Source organism: Rhopilema esculentum, chromosome 8 (assembly GCF_057945365.1).
Source record: "Rhopilema esculentum isolate cy_ngs chromosome 8, ASM5794536v1, whole genome shotgun sequence".
NCBI lineage: Eukaryota > Metazoa > Cnidaria > Scyphozoa > Rhizostomeae > Rhizostomatidae > Rhopilema > Rhopilema esculentum.
In genome coordinates, this window is record NC_142822.1 from 8,257,365 (window position 1) to 8,279,560 (window position 22,196).

A 22,196-nucleotide genomic window follows, 5' to 3' on the forward strand; every position below is an offset into this window, starting at 1 on the left:
AAATAGACAAAAATAGACAAACAAAACCTCCTTCTGGGACCTTATTTGCAAAAGCTTCGCTATCATGAAATCAATCGTTTCTAGTAACGTTCATAGCCTTTTTGGTACAATTATTCTTAATCTGAAGGAACTATGCACTCTCATTTGTTTAGATACTGCAAGTCAGAGACTTAAGTAGTAACACAATGAAAATTGTTGAATAAGAAGTACCATTAATGATAAAGACATTGATTAAATATTTCAAACTCATTACTTCGACTATCTATTTACTTTTTTATTTCTAAGTAGAAACAAAGTAGTTGCAGGTAGACACAAACAATAAATACAAGTTAACAGCCCATTAATAAGAAACTAAAATGAAATAAATAGCTGTATCTTTTCGTCGTAAGTCAACCATGTTAGTCTTTCTACATCACCAGTGCCAGAAGCATTGCGCAAGATGTTCCAACTGCCACAAGAACTTAAAACAAAAGAGAAATGTTGAATAAGTCCCGAAAGCCTTTGGGGTAAATATCATCATAGGACCCAGCACTCCAACTACAGAACAAGGAATTGCAAGGACCTACAAATCCCAAGAAATAACCTTGAATACGTCAAGAAATGCTTTCACTATTCGGCCCTGAAAGCCTGGAACAATATCCCCACCAATATCAGAGAGCTCTCTACACTTAGTAAATTCAAAAAGCAATTGAAAAGTTACTATACGAGCTGAACACAACATAAAACACGACTCCCTGGAAGAACAGCTGCTATAAGATAGATTACTGTGCATAATTTAGCTTTAAGTGTATATAAATTATATTAATGTAACTAGAGTATTTATTTTCTTATTTGGTATTTAGTTGTAAGCTGAAGGGATTTTTGTGTATAAATAATTCAAAATGATAATGAATGTAGAAAAAGAAATCAATAGCACATATTTTCTTTAAATTGCATCTTAATTGTCTGCAAACTAAGATGCTTTTCTTGTGGCTGCTATGCATCGAAAGGGGAATGCTAGATCTTGTGTGGTATGCTTCCCATTATAAAAGGCCTATGATCTTTACTTTATTGGTAAGTACAAAGCAACATTCAATGACGAGTTTATTTGCGTAGTAAGGAAGTTGAAGGATTCATGTTATTGCCCATGAAACTTCAGTGAAAGGTATATGTTTTCAACAATACACTACTCTTACTTTTATAAAGATGCCTGCAAATACCTCATACAAGTATTTCAATCTTTACTTAGGCCGACGCTATTGAATGGACAACTATACCGGTCATGTGCTTGCGTTTTTCTGATTGGCCTATTTCAATCCAAAACTGAGTATAGTTTCCATCGTGTTCTTTCGGACCCTTATTCTGACGGTTTACACTCTGAGGAGTGTCAGATAAAAAGCTTCCAGTAAGCTGTAAAACTTCTTATATTCTTGAACCCTTATATCCTAATTTCAGGTACTTGAAATTGAATTAAAACTACCAATTTGTCCCCAAAAGCCAAAAACGCTATTACGACAATTTGTGTAGTAAGTACCTCCCCTTTTCTTCTCTATTCCTTAATTGATAATGTTTTTTTGCTTCTTAAGTCGGAAAAAAGGCTAAGCAAAAACATCGGTTTTAATAACATGTATTATTCATATGAGAAAACAATTTTCAAAGATTAATGTTCACAGCACTGGATGAATCAGTGATCATTGCCATTTAGAACTTTGGCATCTTTTTTATATTTTGGAGAAGAACGCGCATCAATTATTTTTCCACAGAATATTGGTTATGTAAAGAATGATTATATTTACCAAGAAGATTAGTCTCTTTCTTGCTTGCGCTGTTTGAGTTTCCAATTGCTTTTGCCATGTTGAACTTTGAACCTGACGAGCCTTTAGCAGTCAGGTGGTAAGACGGCACTCCTGGAGACGTAAAGATCAAAATTTCATTTAATGTCTCAGCCAATTATAGAACAGGGTTTTCGTAAACAAGGTGCAAGCAGTGATGTGCCTAATGTACTGGAAAAAAATCTGGAGCTTCTGATTGAAATAGATATTAGACGGAGAAAAGAAAGCAGCATCGGGTCAAATAGCGAGCAGTTAAGAACAAATCAAATTACAACCTCCGTTGACTGAATTTCCAGATGCAACAATAATGTATGCTTCTTTATTCAATTCAGTGCTGTAGCTATTGTCTGTCTTCACCCATGGTCTTGTATAGCTGAAAGTATAACAGCTCAATATAAAAAAATAGCTCATGGCTGAAATAACTAGTCAGTAACTGTAAAATTATCAGTTTCATTATGACTCTTTCCTTCGTTTGTGCATGAAAGGTTATCATATTCATAGCTAGTACCCAGTCCAGGTTTGCTGTACGCGTTTTGCTGTATATACTTGCTATCAGCATGTTTTGTTCTGTCATGAAGCTCCTTTATGTTTGAAAGGTATGTTATATCGTATCTATAATCGAACCGTTAAAAGCTACCAGTAATAACGAAGCTATTAATCACCATTCTTAGGACAGAACGAACAAAAGTAAGGATGCTGAATAATTCTATAAAAAGCAGACACAAGTAGTTTCTAATTAGACTTTTCACTTGTTATGGCCTTAAATCCTTGTATTGTATTGAAAAGCTTGTATTGAACCACATAAATTCGAGCGCGGAACGGAGTGGAGAAGCGGAGTGTGGAGGAGTGTCTATCTCAGCTAGACATTCTCCGCTTCTCCGCTTAGATTTCTATTTCTTCACTCGTAATATTGTGGCTGTGGTACCCAGGGTAACCCGCAGAAAGTGTATTGAAACGAATTTAAGTATCTGTAAGGACGAATTGAACCCCATTTGCAAGAGGCAACGGATCTGTTACGAATTTTGCTTTGTAGAAAACCTAATATCATTATCTACCCAAAACACCATTCTTCAATTTTTGTCCTTCTGGTGTCTTTGTTAATTGCCAGATTTTCTGCTCTAGGTTTTTGTCTTTTTGCAAAAGCATGAAGTTTAGCAAAAAGCTTTCAATTTAATAAACATGAACTGTTTGTTACCTGCAAATTGTTCCTCCTGATTTTGCGAAGCCATGCACAGTTATCCCATTTGGCTATTTCGAATGGAAAAGTACAGTAAGAGACAAGAGAACGAAGGTAACTACTCTCTAACCGTCTTCATAAGAGTCATACAACCCAATGAAGAAAAAGGGCAAGATGGGAAAGCTATGTCGACATTCAACTTATCGAATTCCTAGATGCGTATGGAGTGGATCAGAATTGCATCGAAGCAGATAAGGGCATCCCAAAAAGTTTCCGAAACTTGGCAAAATCAAGACAGCATTTCAAACAAAACTGTTATCCTTGAAGTCACCAGAAATCTGCACGCTTTTATAAGAAATAACAATTAACAAAGATATAGATGAGTCATTATTTTCACAGTTTTTCAACAAGAATATGTCTTGAAAATTGAATGCGCCTAAGATTCATCAAAGTTATTCCCATTTGCTGCCATTTTAATTAATTTGTATCTGAAATAGATCCAACTTAACTGAAATTTCAGAGCCTTACCAAAAGTAAAAGCTGTGATTTTGAGAGAAAAAAGAAGCTGCAATATTACATATAAGGAAACATTTTTTAAGGTTTATATACCTGTGAGGAAGAAAATGCTGGTAAGGTTCTTGCTGTTGCTTTAAAAGCCTTCACAACTGCAGTTGAACCAGACATGTAGCAAATTTCACCGTATGTGCCGGGCTAGATAGATAGAAATGAGTTAAAGAACGTCAGGCAACACAATCTGCTGGATGTCATATTTGCAACAGCGCAAAGCCTGACCCTGGCCAATTATTGATTCGCTATTTCAGTCAACCAATTGTCAAGAATATATGGCATAAAGCAGTTACATCATGACTATGGGGCCAAGGTGTCTAAGGGCCAAGAGACCAACGCGGTTTGTGTGAAAATTCGGGCAACGTATGTTTGAAAAAATGTTCCGTACCGACTTGCTGTTTCTTGTTTGCCTGTGAGAAAAGTTATCAGAAACTTTCACAGCATCTGTTTTTAACCTTCATACTGTACAGTTACGTTGGGACACACTGTATACCGTCTCTCTAATTGACCTTTTTCTCTACTTAAATTTGGCGTAATATGTTGGTGTACTTGTTGTGGCTAAAGTATTCTTACAGAAACTGTTGTTAGGGGATCGTTTAAGCTAAGTGAAAGCTTTTAAATACCACAAAGATGAAAACAGCCCTTTATGTCCTTTCTCTAAGCTTCTTTAGCAGTCAACATTTGGTTGTAAATCACGATCGATATGGCACTTACCATTGCTCTTGCACCGGCATTAAGTCCAAATGCTACCCAGGCATTTTCACTGCCCTTTAATTCGAAACGCACTTGCTTTTTGTCTTGATCAGGCATCCATGTAACTACGAATCTGCACGAACTTACAGTGTTGCAACCACTGGGAATCTTGAAGCACCCTTTGGACTTTCCACAGGTAGATAGATCGATCTAAGCATTAAATTTGTTTGATTAACTAGTTTCAAATCTCAGTCTAAAGGCATTTGAACTCAAAATAACCATTTCTACTATAATAAGAATCAACCATAAAATCAGTGGCGTATCGCATATTAGGACACTTTAGTTCGATAACTAAGACCCCTGGCCAAAATAATTTTTATATATATGCTTTTCAGACTAGGCTCAATTTCACCTCATTTTTTAAAATTTGAAAGTTCTTCAACGGAAGTTTTAATGACTCAGCTCCCCCTAGTAAACGAGAAAAATTATTATTTTTAATTCTTGCATTTGTGTTTGACATGCTCTATAGCGCTTTGATGGGACGTTCTTGTATTCCGTAAACAGGGGTCCTATCTCAATTTTTCCTTAGGGCACCAGGTGCCTCCGTTACGTCACTGCATAAAATGCGTCGATTGAAAGTTTTTTTATCATAAAACAGTTCTTCAATAAATCAGACTTAAGTCGTTCTCAATAACTATTTCTGAATATGTTTGTAGAAAAATAGTTATCATGATGGCCTTAAATGATTTGTTGTGAAGAGCAAAGACAAAAATAATTTGTAACATTTATGATTGTAAGTTAAAAAATTTCAAAAAATGCCAGGAAAATTACGAGACTACAGAGCGAATGATCCTGCAACAAAATTTGAAACAGTAGTTAGACAAGTTAAATAGGAAATTTAAGATTATAGCTACAATGCCTGCCAAAAGTACATGGAACACTATTGCTCTTATAGTTGTCAATTCTTTTCCCGAATACTTCCGCACCCCCAACTTCCAGAATAATGTTGCTGGTTCAAACAACTATTACATACGTCACAGACAAAATGTTCTTCCTAAACTCCTACGTCATTTTGTGGTAAACGAATATTGTTTACAGGGGGGAGGGGATGGTTAAACTTGCACTTGAAAACTGGCGTTAGTGTACCAAGACCATTGGCAGACAGAGTAAATGATACTTGAAAGCTAACTTTATAAGTTCTTATTTACCGTTAAAGGAGGAGCCGTTGGGGTTGTGGTATTGTATGGCATAGATGGTGAGCTGTATGTTGAACTCACGGCAAAAGAAGTGGTTGGGGAAACCACTGTTGTCGTTGCTGCATTCGCCTTTATCATTTCAGAATAGGCAGATGACGTTGTTGCTGTTGTCATTGCGAGAGGTGCAGTTGTTGTTGCTGTTGCAATTGATGTTGTTGCTGTTGCAATTGATGTTGTTGCTGTTGCTGTTGATATTGTTGTTGATGTTGCTTGTGCTGTTATTGTTGGTATTGTTGATGATGATGATGTTGTCATGGCATTGTTTGTAAAGGCACTGAAGTTGACCATTGCAAGCGCCTTTCTTGCACTATGGTATTGAACTGTTCCTGTTTTGGAGAGGTAAAGGATAGGACTTCATAGAAAAAATGAGAATGAAAAAAACTTTTCTCTACCGTAACCCTAAATTTCTTTTGCAAAAGATATTTATAGCAACGTACAGCGTTTACAGAACTCTGTAATTGTGAATCTAAACAACTTTTTATTCTGGCTTCTTCAAAATGCATTGGATTTCAAGTCGAGATGCGGGGTAATTGGCTGATGGTACTGATTCGGTACAAAGCAACTGTGTAACCAACCCTTACATATTCCAATGAAATGTCTTACGCACTTTATAAGAAGAAACTTTCTAAAAACACTGGGGATGAAAATTTCCAAAAATAAGAACGCCGTAAATTACACGACCAGATGAAAACAAGAGAAGAAAATCTATTTTCAAAACTACTGAAAACAAAGTAGATTTAAAACTGTGCCGCTAAAAATTAAACGTGGCACTGATATTTAGCATTCTTAGAAACAATACATATCAAGTAAGTGCAGAAGAATCAAATAAAACATTGAATAATCCAGAACGAACATTGAGCCTCAACAGAAAACATGTAAGAAAGTGTGTACTTAATGTCTGTTGAGTAAAATGCAAAACACTTTGTCCATGTCCACCATACACCACTATATCAGTTCTGTTTCGTTCTGATCTGATTCACATTTAGAATTGTATTTAGATTGATCATTAATTTTTACATTCTTCCAAAAAGTCTGCTAAATATGCACCCAGTCTAGAGCCAGCGTTTTAAACGTTAATTGTTCTCTTACTCTCACTGCTTGTTTTCGTAGGCCCATTTTACCTTCAGATACCAAGGTCAGTATATGTCTTAGGATGTACATTAAATGCCAAAAATTTCGGACGCTAATGCTTTCGGACAATAGGCGCGTCCAAAATATTTGCGTGCAAAATTCTTTGCGGTCCGAGCCTATTTTAAAAGAAAATGGAATTTTTTGCCCACAAACATTCAGCACATAATCAGAACGTGTTGTAAGAGGTAGTGAAACAGTATCATATCTTGTCAACTAGGCTTATGGATTTATCAAGAGCATTTGATTGTTTACCCCCATATACTTCTACTGGCCAAATTTAAATCTTATGGCTTCAGCGACAACGCAATAGAATTTATGTATAGTTATCTAGATAAAAGAGTACAACGAGAATAAATAAACTAGCGATGAAATGGGAATAAAGTGGGGAGTTTCTCAAGGATCAATCCTAGGCCCGTTGCTTTTCAATATTTGCATAAACGATATTTTTTGCATTTGAACAAAAGCAACTTATGCAACTATGCAGATGATAATACAATTTGTCTGTCAAGTACTGATATGAGTGAACTAACTGACGACTAAGAATCGAAAGCAGCTATTGTTAATAAATGGTTTTATGAAAATTGTTTGGTGCTCAATGGCGATAGAAACAAGCTTATAACTTTTAAAGTCAGCCGATCCAATTTAGAGGAATCTAAAATTCAAATAAATGGTTCTACTATAATAGAAAGTAAGAATGTTAAACTTTTCGGAGTAACACTAGACCATCAACTTAGATTAGAAGAAGAACATATTAAGGTTTTCTGTAAAGTAGCTGGGAAAAAGGTAAGGTCATATTACCTTTTTTTAATTATCTTCCTCTTATTTGGATGTTTTGCAGTAGGAAAAGTAATAGCCGGATAAACCGGATTCATGATGGAGCAATGAGAATAGCTCATGATGATTATGAATAAACTTTTGAACAACTTTCAATAAAGGATAAAACAATAACTTTTCATAAGAAAAATTTACAATATCTTCCTATAGAAATTTAGAAAACATTTAACGGTTTGAATCCACCTTTAATGGATGAAATATTTTCCATAAATGAATGCCTATATTATTTAATAAACTCCCAATTCAAAACAGCGGAACCACATTACAAAATATATGGATTTAATACCGTATCATACAGATGTAGCCAAATGTCCCCTACTTTACAAGTATTAAAGAAAAAATCTCAGAATTTACATCGTTTACTTTTACTTGTAATCTTTGCAAGGAATACGTATGCAACATCGGTTACATTTGATTTACATTATATTTAGCGTTGGTAATTTGAATTAGATGGTTTTGATTAGCTTGAGTATGCATAGCTAGAAATTGTACCAACTTTAAATAAAGAAAGAAAAAAGACTAAATTGATTTAGCAAGCACAAAACATCCTCATTATCTTCGTTGTAGTTAAGATCGATATATTTGTTTTGTTCAAAAAGCTACTTTCACCAAATTTGCAATCTTTTTGAATAAATGCCGTAAGGTGGGCCTTGTACCTTCTCTTTTAATCTGCTATGGTGGACATTGTTGCAAAAAGGAGATGACAGCGAAAGCTTTTGAAATGGTGGAGATAACCTCTTCGACCCTTGTGACTTTTAATACTAAATCACTGACGTAAAGGCTTTTGAAATTTTAACATGGTGCAACAATCTATTTAAGATGTTATAGGAGTGTTTTGTTTTGTCCGAATTTTTTTTTAAATCGCCTGACATGTCATGAAAAAACGTTCAAGAGGTTTCTTTCTGAAAAAAAATTTGTTCGAAGTTTACTTATCCAAAATTTTTTATGTTTAACTTATAAGCGAGTTATGAGTACTTCACTTTTGCTTTTAACATAAACACTTGGAATCTTGGATATAAACGCACTTGTACAATACGTTGTCGCCTCGTGGAAAATAAATCCGGATAGCTAATACTTCTGCACTATAATGAAGACCCAGGGAGAGAGATCTCGGGAAATCAATTACAGAAACTGATAGCAAGGCGTATTTGCATCATATGGCAGCAACGAAGTATTGAAAGTAACTTACCGGAGGAGATGTCTCCAGAAGCAAAGATTGGGTAAATAGAGGAGGTAATGGAGTTCTGATAATCTGATCCTACGAGGGGTCGAGAGAACCTGAAAATAAAGTAATTCAGTTTTTATTTCTATCTGCTAGACCTAAACCTTTTGACATACAGATTTGACTCACAGTTTTCCAGATATATTTATGGAAATTATTTTGACCAACAATTTGACCTACAAATTTGACCTATAATATTTGACCGTCAATCTTTGATCGCCAATTTTTACCAAAAATTTATAACTTGCAATTTTTAACGTGCAGTTTTTGTCTCTCAATTTTTCTTCTAATTTTCAATTTTTGACTGAATATTTTAGCCAAAAGTTCATAACCTACAGTTTTTAACTAACGGCTTTAGTTCTAAAATTTTTCACCTTCAATTTTTGACCGACAGTTTGAACAAAAATTTCAACCTATAATTTTCAACCTACAATTTTAAACCTAAAATTTTTGTCCCGCAATTTTAAACCTACAATTTTTGTCTTACAATTGTTGACCTGCAATTTTAAATTCTGAAAACTTTTTTGGTGTCCCGCTCTGCTCTGGGGCATGGGGAAATTTTCAATCATATCTTTATTTATATATGATACCTGCAAATAATGGCTCCATTGATTACTTCCAAGCTTTGCATCATGGTATTGCTGGCCTGTGAAAATTAATGGATGTGTTAAAGAAGTACTTATATATTTTAAAATAAAATAAGAGAGTTGGCATCTAAAAAAATCGCAGAAGATTATATATATATATATAAACATTCCATATTTTCAAACCCAGTAAATGACCTTTGTTTGGTTTCAAAGGCTGTTTGAAATTTTTTTTAGTATCATTCTGATAGGAAAAAACTTTCAACTTAGTGCAAAGGTTACTGGCAATGTGTATAAAAACTGCAACAATGACGATAAAGCAACCAACGTGTGGTATTGAAAGTTTGAAATAGAAACATCAGAAAAAATGGCGACGATGACAAAAAACATATCATTTGTATCTAAAAATTCAAAAGTAGAATTTATGTAAAAATTTGAAGTACCAGTATGGTTCCCATACAAGCATTTCAAATGCTTTCAAGAACATCCTTTGTAAATTTTATAGTGTTCCTATTTTATAGTGCCTCATAGATTTTTCATGTCTTCACACGATGGATAGTTTTAATGCAGAATCAATTTCAGTAGGTAAATTTATGCGTAATTCAGTGCTGTCGGAACGAAATTTATATTGGGGAGGGGGCTGCCGTATTCAGTACACATTTTTAAAGGAAATACAGCTCAGTTTCACAATTATTGGGGGGATCAGTCCCCTCTCCCAGACGCCCTGTGATTCACGCTAGAGCAGTGAATTTTTGCATAATCTGTCAATCCAAAAACTGATTTTTCATGTGAAATACAATTTTTATGTCAAGTTAACATCATAAAGATATTCCCCTATTTTGGAATTTTAGATAATATCTGACTTTCTTTTTTAGTACTTACCGGGGACTGAAAACTTGGCCTAGATTTCGATGTTGCGTGAAATCCTTTTAGAATTTTCTGGGAACCACTAATGTAGCAAATTTCCCCTTTGGTTGATACCTAAAAAGAAAAAATTATTTCTACAGCAGGCAACCTCAGCAAAACAGGCTTCCATTGTTGAATAGAAGTTTCGTGGGGTAATCAAAAATGTTTTTTAAGATTAACATAAAATGATAGTTAGTTACGAATTCGATATTATCGAATTTCTTTAATTCCTTTTATCCAGATCGATTTTGATAATTCAAAAAAAACTTCACCAATTGTATATAGGATTTATAAATATATAATGGTCTAGAGTATACTTCTTAAATAACAATGAAATCTTGTTGTAATTATGGGTGCATAATTACAAGGAGCTTATAAGGGGGCTTATAAGGGGGCTCAACTTCCCTGCTAAGGCCGGAAGAAGTATAATTTTCATTTCTTGCTACTTTTTCAGATATTTTGCAATGGTTCCCTTATTTGGACTTGTATCATCTCAATTTGTAAATCGTTATTGTCTAGTAGCCTGATAGGTTATTAGAGAAAACGCACCATTTGTGGCCCGACAGCGTTGAAACCCAGAGCAACCCAACCGGTAGCAGCATTTGAGCTAATTTCAAATTCCATAGTGCTATCGTCACCAGTCTTGCGTTTCCACGTAGCGAGGAATTGACAGTTTGCGCTTGTTGTGCACGATGTTGGCTCCTTAATGCAGGCCTTTGTGGTACCACACCCAGTTGTTGTGATTTCCTAAGAACAAGAAATCGTTTTTCTTAAGAATTGTGTCTTCATTAGCCAGCAGCAAGTCTATATATGATGATTACTCAGCGGTTAGGACCACGGACTACAGATCAAAGGTTTTGGGGTTCGAGTCCCTGACAAAACCATACTTCTACCCAGAGTAAGGGAAGTCATCAGCGTTCTGTTATTCTAGGTGTAGGGATCATGAAGTGTGGTCACATCGAGAGGAAAGACCAGGACACTGCTCAAAAAGCATAGCTTCTCAGCGTTCTAGAAACTAATTAGCTGGGTAGAAACAAATACAAATACAACTATTGTACAGTTGTCATAAGAGTTTTGAAAAGTCCTTTTATTGGTCGTCGGCTTTTGGTGGCCATGCATGGGAGGAAAGCGTACTCCTACCAAGTCGTCGCTGATCAGATAAAACCCTGCGCCTCTGCTCCCAAAGTTTTCTTCTATTCCGCTCTTTTTTATCGAAAAAAATCGATAACTGGCTAGGTCACAATTGAAAAAATAAAATGAGTGACAGAAAAGTGTTGTGGTGCAAATGAAGGCCGTACTATCGTAATGTGGGGGAATGGCTGCCCATTATAAATATCGATTTTGGCTGATGATTTTGGCCATCGCCTTTGGCCCGAAAGCCCTATGATTTCTTTCTATTGATAACAAAATCTTGGTTTCAAAAACTTGAACCTTTTGAGTGTGGTGCTTTTCTTAATCATGAAGCATATTTCCAAGTCGTTTAAATTAAGAATCGTTTCATACTCAGATACAGGAAGTGAAAAGAATATTTTGCTTGATCATTATCGTAGCCTGTTAGAAAGACTACGATTTGTTGTAATTAAAGCTAAAGCATTTGAAATGGAAGGGAGGTGGGTTTTGACGCATCTCTGAAGGTAGGTTTGCCCAAGGGCGAGCCTGGGTTAGTTTCTTCATAACGCATGCGCAGTGAAAGAAATGGCGCCAAATGCTAAACAAAGCAAAGCGCGAATACGAAGTTTTCTCACTGTACGAAGACAGCGCTTGGAATAATTGTTTTTAAAGTCGATTAATTGTATTTTGCAAAGTTCACAAACAATATAGACGTTGACCATCGTCATTTTGTTTTTCCTCACCTTCAATTTTTTATGTTACGCATGCGTCATTATCAAACTAACCCTGGTTCGCTTAGAATTAGGTTGAATTTATCAACCCTTGCTGAAAGTCTTTAACAGATTTTACAAGTGAAAAACAAAATGCACTTACTTGCGTCCGGATGTTTGCCGCAAGGCTGATAAGAATTGTAATTAACAACATTGTAGAAAAGCAACTTCGAAAACCTGAAGGTAAACAGAAGCTATTGATACAACGTTAGTGCAAAAAGATTATTGCTTTTAGTTCAATAATTAGGAATTGCTAATCAGCCATTGCTTTCACACGCGTAAAACTAAGAACACAACAGTATTAGTTTCAATACATGCTTCGATCACTTTAGTGTCATAATGTGTTTACCGAAGATGGTATTAAGGAGAAGAGTATTGGAACGTGTTAATTGTGCCAGAACATTCAATAATTCTCTCTTTGGGAACAGGTTAACACTAATTTGTCGAACCAAATCGTTTGGTCTTTGGAGGAAACGAGCGTCTTTTTATTAGTAAAAAGATGTAACTTTTAATATTTCGCTAGAGAAGCTGTAGATGTTTCGAAATGAAAGGAAATTAGAAGGTGGATCACGAATAAGAATGAGCAAGATACGGAAATATGTCATTTACTATGAAGTTCAATAGAAAAAGAAACATTCACTTGCCTGGGACTTGTCTTAAAAGATTAGCAGGTGGCAGCGCAGTACCTGAGTTGATGCTCTATTCCCTGTATGAAACAAGAAGCGTTGTTTCAAATGTTATTGCTATCCAAAGTGGTAAACAGCACGTCAGGGTCTTCAAGTTGGATAATCCCTTGATTTTGTAGAGACTTGTTTTTTACTACGCATTCTATTCACTCATAGCCAGAATCTCCGTGGACTGAGAAAATCCGAGGAAATAATTATCTTAATGTAAGTAATTGCATTGATTTTAACAATAGCTGCGGTATTATGGCAATAGATTTTTGGCAGGTACATTAACTCTCCCTCGCAGGTTTTCCCATTTTAAATTGCCACCGCAAACAATTAGGCTATAGATGGCTTCCGCTCTGCTTGTCTTTGAAGTGTGGTGGGAGGGAAAATTGCAGGTGAACTGACACGCAAAACTATTTTTTGATATAATGCAAAAACGATGCATGGAATCTAAATTGCAAGTTTTCGGGTTACGAAATTATCGTCGAATGCACGACCATTGTCGGCATTCCATGTGACCCAGTGCGCGTGACGTCACAAACACCATGTTTTTATTCCTTGTATGCAAATCACGACAGTCCAGTTCATCTTGTTCAGTTACTATTCGAGGAGATCTATGTAGCCTTTGATCCAAGATACATGAAATTCGAGGCTAATGAAATGTACGAAGGATATGTGCTGGCTGGTACTGCGTTATGATAGGAAAGAATTCAAGTTTGGAAGGAATAGGCATTTTTCGCTGCTCGAAGAAATTATCAATTCTGAAGTTAATCATGCGTACGAATGTTTGATTTTTTTCATTTTATCATGAATCTATCCAAAATATTATTACTTTGATATGTTATTTCTGCATCCAAATAAATCATGAACGTTGTTTTGGGTTTGCAAACTCATTGGCTCATCCGAGTTACAGGGGTGGATCGGCCTGGGAGTTGAAATTTATACGAAGTTCTTTTCTTGCAAATAATGACTCGATCGTACCAGATTCTTAACCCCTAAAAATCTTTCATGTGATTGAATAAAGATCATGCCGAAATACAACATAAATTTAAGTTATTCAGGATCATATATTCGAAATTTATCAGCAGCCCTGATAAATTAGTAAAACAGCAGCCGTATTTTACAAAATGAAAGTATTTTACTCAGGTTTCTAGAAACTCAAAAATCCTGCCATTTTTTTATCGCTTCCTTTATTTGATATGTTGGCCCGCCACACACTGGGTCCTACAAGACGGAGGAAGGGCCTCAAACGCGTTGAATACTACAATATTCTTGCAAATCTTATTATGGAAGTTTTGCAAAGGAGTTATAAATCTATTTTCCAGCCAGGTTGTCGAAATGCTCTTCCGCAAAATCACAAAAGTAAGGGCTTCCAGACTGTCGTGCTGCCCAAGTGATTTGAACATAGTGTTTGTGACGTCACGATTTTGCGGAAGGCTCGAGAAAACTCGTTCGTGCTCGGAAAATGTTCGGCGGCTAACTTTGACGCTCAATAACTCGAAAACTGTGTTGAATATTAAAAAACTGATAATATCTCAGATGTTTATGTTTGATATGCTTGTATTTGAGTTCAAGTTAATTTTGCGTCATTCGTGAGCCTCAATTGGACGACTAGCCTCAATTGCAATTCTCAATTGGCCTTTCTGACTAGAACACTACATACTGTGAAACCTCTTAAAAGGTGGGTTTTACAAACGTGAGTTCTTTGTAGACAGAAATTCTCAAAAATACGGCAACGGCGGATAAGATCAAAATTCTTCTTTTTATGGCAATGATACACCGGGAAGGAAGCAGGAAAATAGGCCTTGTGCATAAAGGCGTAAATTACTCCTAAAACAACACAGAACACGCAGAACGTTGGGTATTTACCAATTACCAATTAGCAAGCACCGGGATGCTTACTGTTATCGTCTTTCGCTGGAATGGGCAATTCACAATTTGGCCGTTCATGGCCTTGGTGTGGTTGGTTTTTGAACCATTTTCCAAAATGTGTCCATGAGTTATCTAACGTTAAATGGGACATGAACTAAGCTATTTGCATGAACAGAGTCGCCCTGAATATGAATTGCTTGTTTTCTGTCGTTGATCTGGGCAAATAAAGTTTTTAGAATCAGTTTTCGCATTTTACAAAATACCACCTCGAACTTGTATTTTGCGAAATTTCGCATTTTCGCATTATGCGAAAATTCTCGCAAAATACAATAAGCCGTGTCGTTACAATACACCATTTTTCTTATAAGAACCAGGTAATTTTTTGGGCGAAGATCGATATACTTTTTCTGGATAACATGAGGCTTGGCTGTTCTAAATGTTGCTCTTATTTTAATATTTACTTTTTCCTTTTTATCCAATCAGCCAGGGGCGGATCCAAGGCAAACTTGAGGGAGAGGCAGTTCGTAGTCGGGGCGCTGAAAAATTTTCAAAAATTGATGATGAGAGAACGCTGTATACAACAACTTCAGAACCATTTTCGGAATAAACAACATAACTTTTGAGTAATCCTTGAAGCAAATTAACCTATTGCTTTCAGAAACTTTTTCACCTGATTCTCATTCTTCAAAAGGGGCGCACAATTTCCAAAAAGGGGCGCTATAATCCGCCACTGCAATCAGCTGTTTCCTAAAAAATTTCTTTGAAGACAATTTTAGTAGCACGGTTGATTTGCTGATCAAATCTGCTCTTATTTGTCAGCATGACTGAAAAATTTCAAAAACAATGAGTTTTTCTTTAATTATTCATCAAAGGCTTGGAAAGCTCTTACGCTGTGTCATTGTTGGTATTTTTTGGGAAACTCGGGGTTCTTAAAAAGCGTGTTCTTATAAAAAAGAGACCTCGGCAAAGTGTACCGTTGAAAAGAGAAAACGTCCAGTTAGTGACGTATGATCCGAACCGTGGTAAACAAAAACTTTTAAGGCACGAAATGCCTAAATCTCACTGTCTGAATAAAAATTTTAAATTTTAGGCCCTGTTCACACGATACCGGATTCATTTCATAATCGGATTCACTGACCCAATCCGATACGAATATCCAAGCTCTGTTCACACGATACCAGATTCATTTCGTATCGGATTCACTTCTGTTCACATGGTGACGCTTAACCATGGTGAAGCTAAACCCTTCAACACTGCTCCAAAAAATCTATTGTCTTGAAGCAGTTGCATAGCAACGTGGTATGCTGTTCGTTGTTTTGCTCTTTTTCTGATTGAATGCATTCTTTGATGTAACGGAACTGATACGCCGGTTTGCTTTGAAGAAGAAGTATTTCGAAATCAATTTTCAAACAATCTAATTTTCCTTTGCATTATTCTTGTGAACCTCATCATCATCGCAAGGAGTATATTTATTAGCGATCCACTGTCATTTTTAAAGAGTGCCAAACTGTTTTTAAGAACCCCGAAAGCGAAGCTGCCTTTCTCGAAATAGAGGTTCCGGAGCGAAACCATATTGGAATTGGATTCATGCGTTCACACGAGCTCAAAAGCGATCCAATATGATTCCATTCAACATTCACAGCGGAATGGTTTGACTCCGCAAAAACGATACGAAGTGTATCGGTTTCAAGCGTCATCGTGTGAACAGAAGGCCTATCCGATATGAAAAACGATCCGATACGAAATGAATCCGGTATCGTGTGAACGGGACCCTAATGAACCGTTACGTGAAAAAAATTTTGCACTCGGATATTCTGGCTCCTTTCAAGAAAACTTAGGCGATAAGAGCCGCGTTTGCAGCTGTTGCAGCCTTTGGCTAAAATTGATAGGGGATCGATAGCTGATAACATCAAATAGCTAGCTTATCTGTATCTCATCAAAATATGAATGAAAGTGACAATTAGAAAGCTGCAAGCAAATTGCACCGAAATGTGCAACCAGTTGCATCAGAAAGTCAGTCCCATTTCTGAACGTGCACGATAAACTATAGGCAGGGCATTCCTCTCAACCATCGACCGCATTGCCTAACCTTTGTTTTCTCGGCTGATTATAGAATTATATGGTATAACGAATAATTTAAGCCCTTACAACATTTTCAAAAATTCATCAAAGTCACGTTACCGATGACGTCAAAAAAACTATGTTTCCTTTACCAAAAATCATTGTAACTTCTTGAGTATACGTCTGACTTCGATATAAACGCTAGATTCGGGCTTGCTTGAAGGAAAGCTTTCCAATGATATATACACATCACTATTTTAACGATGTCAGCAATTTTCAATGATGACATCATCACTTTCAAAATGGCCGTCGAACAGTACATTTTAAGACAAAAGCTCTGATCTAATCAAACGCATTTCTGGATCGTTTTGTGGCAATGTTTTGTCAGGTAGTTATTCTGAATCACTTAATTTAACGTTTCAAGGTACATATATATTCGCCTCAAATCCATTTACCGCCAGAACCTGAAGAACTGATGCCATAAACTTCCCATTCGCTCTCCAGTTCATCAGAAAGTTCAGGGCTACTTAGGTCAGAGTCTACCTGGTCTGTTGTTTCCTTGTATTCGTTACTAGCACTGATTTCGTCGACACTACGGGCCTATTTTGGTACCCCTGTACATCTTTTGCATTTCTTTGGAGCAGGGAGATTTTCACTGCCACTTTCGACATCTGCCCCAACGCTTTCTGAAAGTCTGTTCTTGTTTTTCCGTCTTGACTTCAAAGAAGGAGGCAGCAGGGGACACGTGAAGCAAAAAGATTTCAAGGAAGACTCTTCAGAAGAACATTTCCAGCCACATCTTTCGAAAGAAAGTATTGACGGATGGCTCTATGCAACGCAACCGGCAGTAGGTTTCCCTGCGCGCTCTCAGAATGGCTATCTTCTAGGAATGTGAATCAGGAAGTAGTTTAATGTTAGTTTCATTTTGTTGTACATTTTTAGTCTTGTTTCCACATAGCTTCTCTTGACCTTACCAGAATACATTACCATTTGAACAAACTTCTGAAAATCTTATCGCTATCACTAACCACTTTTTCTTCTCCAAGGCTGTCAAGCAGTTCAAGGTATCGCGGGCTCTTCATGACTGTCTTCAGCAACCTTACCTTTCCTACGTTGCGGAAATAGGATTTAGAATTACACCCAGATAAAGCATTTAAAGCCTGTAGATTGAGGCAAAGATCTCTTCCGAAATGGGAACCATTTGCGTTTAACATCGAGAAAAGCAAAAGCCCAATGTGTCTTCCTTCAAAAATCATTCTTATAAAATCAATTTGCTTCTAATTTCGATACAGGAGCTCGTGGCATTTATATCCTTGCAACATGTTTTGGTAATACACTTCTAAATGACCTCTTGCCCAGGTTCACCAGCTTATACCCAGCTTCAGGAGCAACAAATTTGATAAGGCTGTGCATCCGTGCTCGGTACGTTGGCATCGGTTTGATGGAGCGAACTGCTACCACTCCGTCTACTATCCAAACGGCAGACTTAGGAGGCATGTCTTTGATCCATTGCCAATCTTCGAGCAAGAGTCGTTGCAAAGTTACTTTGTTTGACTGACACAAAGTTAAACCAGCTGTAGCGATAGCAATTGAAAGAGGAATGGTTGTAATGGGATGAGTAAACACCTCTTGCAGACTTCCTGCCTCCTCCTTCCTTCCAAAATGAATAGTTAAAGGCCTGTTTTGTGTTCCTTGACCACGGTAATTGCTGCAGCTTTTCCAGATCTGTCTTCAGCTTTGTTTTCTTGATCGGCGTGAAGCATTAAACGCTGCCATTAATTAGGCGATCATTTGTGAAGCGATGCATATTCTCTTCTCCTATGATCGACGCTGCAAGGAGGTCAGTAGAACTTTATTGATCTAATTCTTCACCAGTTGAAGTCGACTTTGCAGGAGCAACAGAAAACCGATTTGTGTCATAGCTTCGAAGAATTCCCCAAGGCTATCATTATGCTTCTGAAGGAGCTTTGTCCCACCTGGAATGCTGTACTTGTGAATTAATGATGACTTTGCGAAAAAGTATTGCTTCAGAGCGTCTCTAAACTTGCTATGAGTGTGAGACGTAGTAATCCAAGTGTTAACCGCATTAAAGTTTGCTGAAGTCCCTGTATGGACCTGCAGGCCCTTAAGCTTCTTGGTTAAATAGTATCCCTTTAGCTCTGTATGTAAATCGCAATGAATTGCAGAGAATTTGTTTTGAAATTTCCAAGTGCAATGGAGAAGCAGATGTTGGTATGTACAGTAGCGGGCATAGTTGATGTGATTCAATGTAAATGTAAGCAGAATCATATTTCGCACTGCTTGCAAAAGTAGCTTAGTGTTGCTTTTCTGCACAGCTGCTACCATGCTCAACAAAGCAGACACTTTTCAGTTTTTTGACGATTTTCAAGTGTCAACAGTTTTTTGCATCAATCTGACCTGACTATACAAGCAACCCATCAGCACCTTGACCTGACTATACAAGTCAACATTCGTTCACATAATTTTGTTTATCTTTGCCTCCCTCATTTCATCCGCATGAACAAAAACATGAAATATGTCAAGAACAAACCTAAGAAAGAATCAAGGTATTCCTTGCATACTTGATAGACAGGCATCTTATGAGTGATTGGCAAGTTATTTAGCCCTGTCAGGGATATTAAACAAAGGCTTTAAAGTAATAAACCATATAATAATTGTTTCCTCCTGCCTCCTGGCAATGCCAATAATATAAGCCCTTGGCCTTTGTGCAAAGCTCGATTTTGTACCGACGGCTTCAGATCCGGTCTTCGGAAACAATTATTTTAGGTTTAATCAGTAAAATGAAAATAATAATAACGAAAAACTGTGGATGGCGAAAGAACAGCTTCTTCTCCGTTATAAGAAAGTGTCAAGCAAAATCATGCATGATGTCAAATTGCGATAATGCCAAATTGTGCCTAGCAAAATTAGAGTCAGCTCGCTGGTCGACGGCCATTTTGAAAATGATGACGTCATAATTGAAAATTACTGACATCGTTAAAAAAGTGATTTGTATATATCATTGGAAAGCTTTCTTTCAGGCGAGCCCGAATCTAGTGGCTATATTGAAGTCAGACGTATACTTAAAAAGTTACAATGATTTTCAGTCTAGGAAACAGAACATTTTTGACGTCATCGGTAACGTGACTTAGATGAATTTTTGAAAATGTTGTAAGGGCTTAAATTATTCGTTATACCATATAGTTCCATAATCAGCCGAGAAAACAAAGGTTAGGCAATGCGGTCGATGGTTGAGAGGAATGCCCTGCCTACTATTTTAATCAATTAAACACGACGTTTAACTAACCAAACATATGCAGAACACGGGCCTAGTATTAATATGGCAATGAATATTAATATGGCAGTCTAAGAATATTTCTACCCTTGCTAAAAGTTTCATACAAAAACTCATTTAAAGTTTCTAGCTAAAGAATATAATTTCAGCAGTTTTTAGCTTATGCTGAATGCTTACCTGCTGGGCTTTTGGTGCACAAAGATGTCCAAAAGTATCAAGGAGGAGTAATATAGAAACACATGAAGCCTCATCAACTGAACCGAGGAGCAAAATGACTTGATTAGGCTGATGTGCAATCAAGTAAAACATATAGCTTCTATACTGTTCTTCCATTGTTTTATTGACGACTTGTTTTTCAAAACTGAAGCATAATCAGTGGCGGCCTGACCCGTCTTTGTGCCCTTCAGTACTGTATTATCCAGACAAAACATTTATACTGTTCCCAGGGGCGAAAAAATTAATCGATTTTTAGAGGATTGTCAGGAAACTAACAGTTAAATTCTTTTGTGCTGAGAACACAGCCCTTATAGTGCACACAGACTGTGTTTAGGGTGTCAGGGGACAGTCTGTGTTTAGGGTGTCCAGACTCATGACCCCTTTTCAGGGAAAATTTTGATTTTCAATGAGTCTCTTTGGCTCTGCTAGCCTTCAGAGACCTAATTAACAGACAATTTGGTTGTTTAATTGCTTTATCCTAGATTAGTCTATATGTTATATCTCAAGTCACTTCCACGAACGTACAGTTTTAAGTGCACAAGATAACAAGAAATAACGCTAAAAAGTGCATTAAAAGCTAAAACATAATGAAACCAGCTCTTATTAGGTTTTTTCATAAAGGATAAATTAAACAGATGACTTTTAACTCAAAACATTGACTTCATGTTTCTAACGCGTAGATACCTCAGGCTTCTTTTCAAGAGGCATACATTGATTTTGACAAGAAAGTTGGGTTGGGCCTAATTTTCTTAACGGTTGCGTTTTGTTTGGACTTTAATAATATTTCTTTAAAGTTCGATGGAATATTCACTTCATTTTGTATCAAATGACATGATGCATTTAAAGATATGTTAGAAACGCATTTTCTACAAGTTTAGCAAAACACAAGTTAGAAAGTACAAGTTTAGCAAAACAAAGGTAAATATTTTATCTGGCGCTTTGGATTCCCCTCCAAGGTGCCAAATGAACACAACAGTTACAAAGAGAACAAAACCGTCACTCTACCACATCGTAGGGTCTCTTGAAAGTTCCCTAAACATGTTCTTGACACATTCTTATTTAGTTTATCTGCTTGGATTGGCTTCTAAGAGACAGTCAATTTTGTAGGTGAGTCGGTCCAACTTGTCCTGACACCCCCATGAAAAATTGTTTTATTTGCGTCCCTGTCCTCATGTGGGGGACTGTAGATTTTGTCTCTTTGCTTCATTTCTCATGGAAGGACTAATTTGTCTCGACAATACAACGATAGGGTGGATTATTTTCCCTATTACAAAGTAATGAAATCCATTTTAAGACTGGAATTAATCTAATGCACTAAAAGTATGCGTTAAAAATAGCAGAATTTTTAAACGATTTCTAGAAAATGACTGGAAGAAATATTTTGAAATTTATTTTAAGCTTTTCTAAAGGGCTACGCTCGCGAGAAAGCCTCTATTTAGAGTTATACCAAGGGTCTCCCAGAACCTCTCGCCGACCCTTCTCAATGTTGGTTTTTTAGTCAAATAAAGCTATTAACTAGAGCCCCCCCCCCCCCCCCCCATTTTGAATTTCTTGGCACCGCCCCTGTACTGCCAATATTCTCAGGAAAAAGACAATCCCCCCCCCCCATAGGCGAAAAAGGACCAGGCCGCCACTGAGCGTAATGCTCGTGTTTGCATGCATTTTCACCTCTTCTAACAATTGAATACAATGGAGGTGTGACTATGCTATATTTTCGAAAGTGGTCTTGCCGTCCAAAGGAGACAAGCAAAAGAAACCAGACTGCATTATATTACACCTACCTCACGGTAAAGGGTAGACCCTCTATTTCGTGCACCAGCTAAAGGCAGAGACTACCAAAGAGGATGGGTTCGGGGAAAGTAGACTGATCGGTACCCGAAAATTAGACTGTTGTACAAAAAGGCCGAACACGGATCAGATAGAATGTCCTATAGATGTAATGAATTGTGGAACTTTTTGACCATTTGACATTCAGTCGACAGAAAATTGTAAAGAATTCAACAGACGTCGACATAAAACT

The 22,196-nt window shown here is 36.8% G+C and overlaps 1 protein-coding gene across 2 annotated transcripts; it reads right to left on the reverse strand.

The window, feature by feature from the left end:
- Window positions 1-200: 200 nt before the first annotated feature.
- LOC135694446 (uncharacterized) lies at window positions 201-20,238 on the reverse strand. 2 transcript variants are annotated; one of them, XM_065213194.2, is made up of 14 exons: window positions 20,138-20,238; window positions 12,706-12,767; window positions 12,165-12,238; window positions 10,731-10,928; window positions 10,158-10,256; window positions 9,282-9,337; window positions 8,659-8,747; window positions 5,457-5,830; window positions 4,270-4,458; window positions 3,598-3,699; window positions 3,007-3,059; window positions 2,087-2,184; window positions 1,776-1,886; window positions 201-460 (listed from the first exon to the last, which is right to left on the reverse strand). In XM_065213194.2, the coding sequence occupies exons 3-14, from the start codon at window positions 12,213-12,215 to the stop codon at window positions 408-410; spliced, it is 1,473 nt and encodes a 490-aa protein (XP_065069266.2). In that variant the 5' UTR covers window positions 12,216-12,238; window positions 12,706-12,767; window positions 20,138-20,238; the 3' UTR covers window positions 201-407. The 2 variants fall into 2 exon arrangements, with proteins under 2 accessions (XP_065069266.2, XP_088965992.1); XM_089109866.1 differs by lacking the exon at window positions 20,138-20,238 and having other exon boundaries at window positions 5,457-5,681; window positions 5,718-5,830; window positions 12,706-13,051.
- Window positions 20,239-22,196: the final 1,958 nt, after the last annotated feature.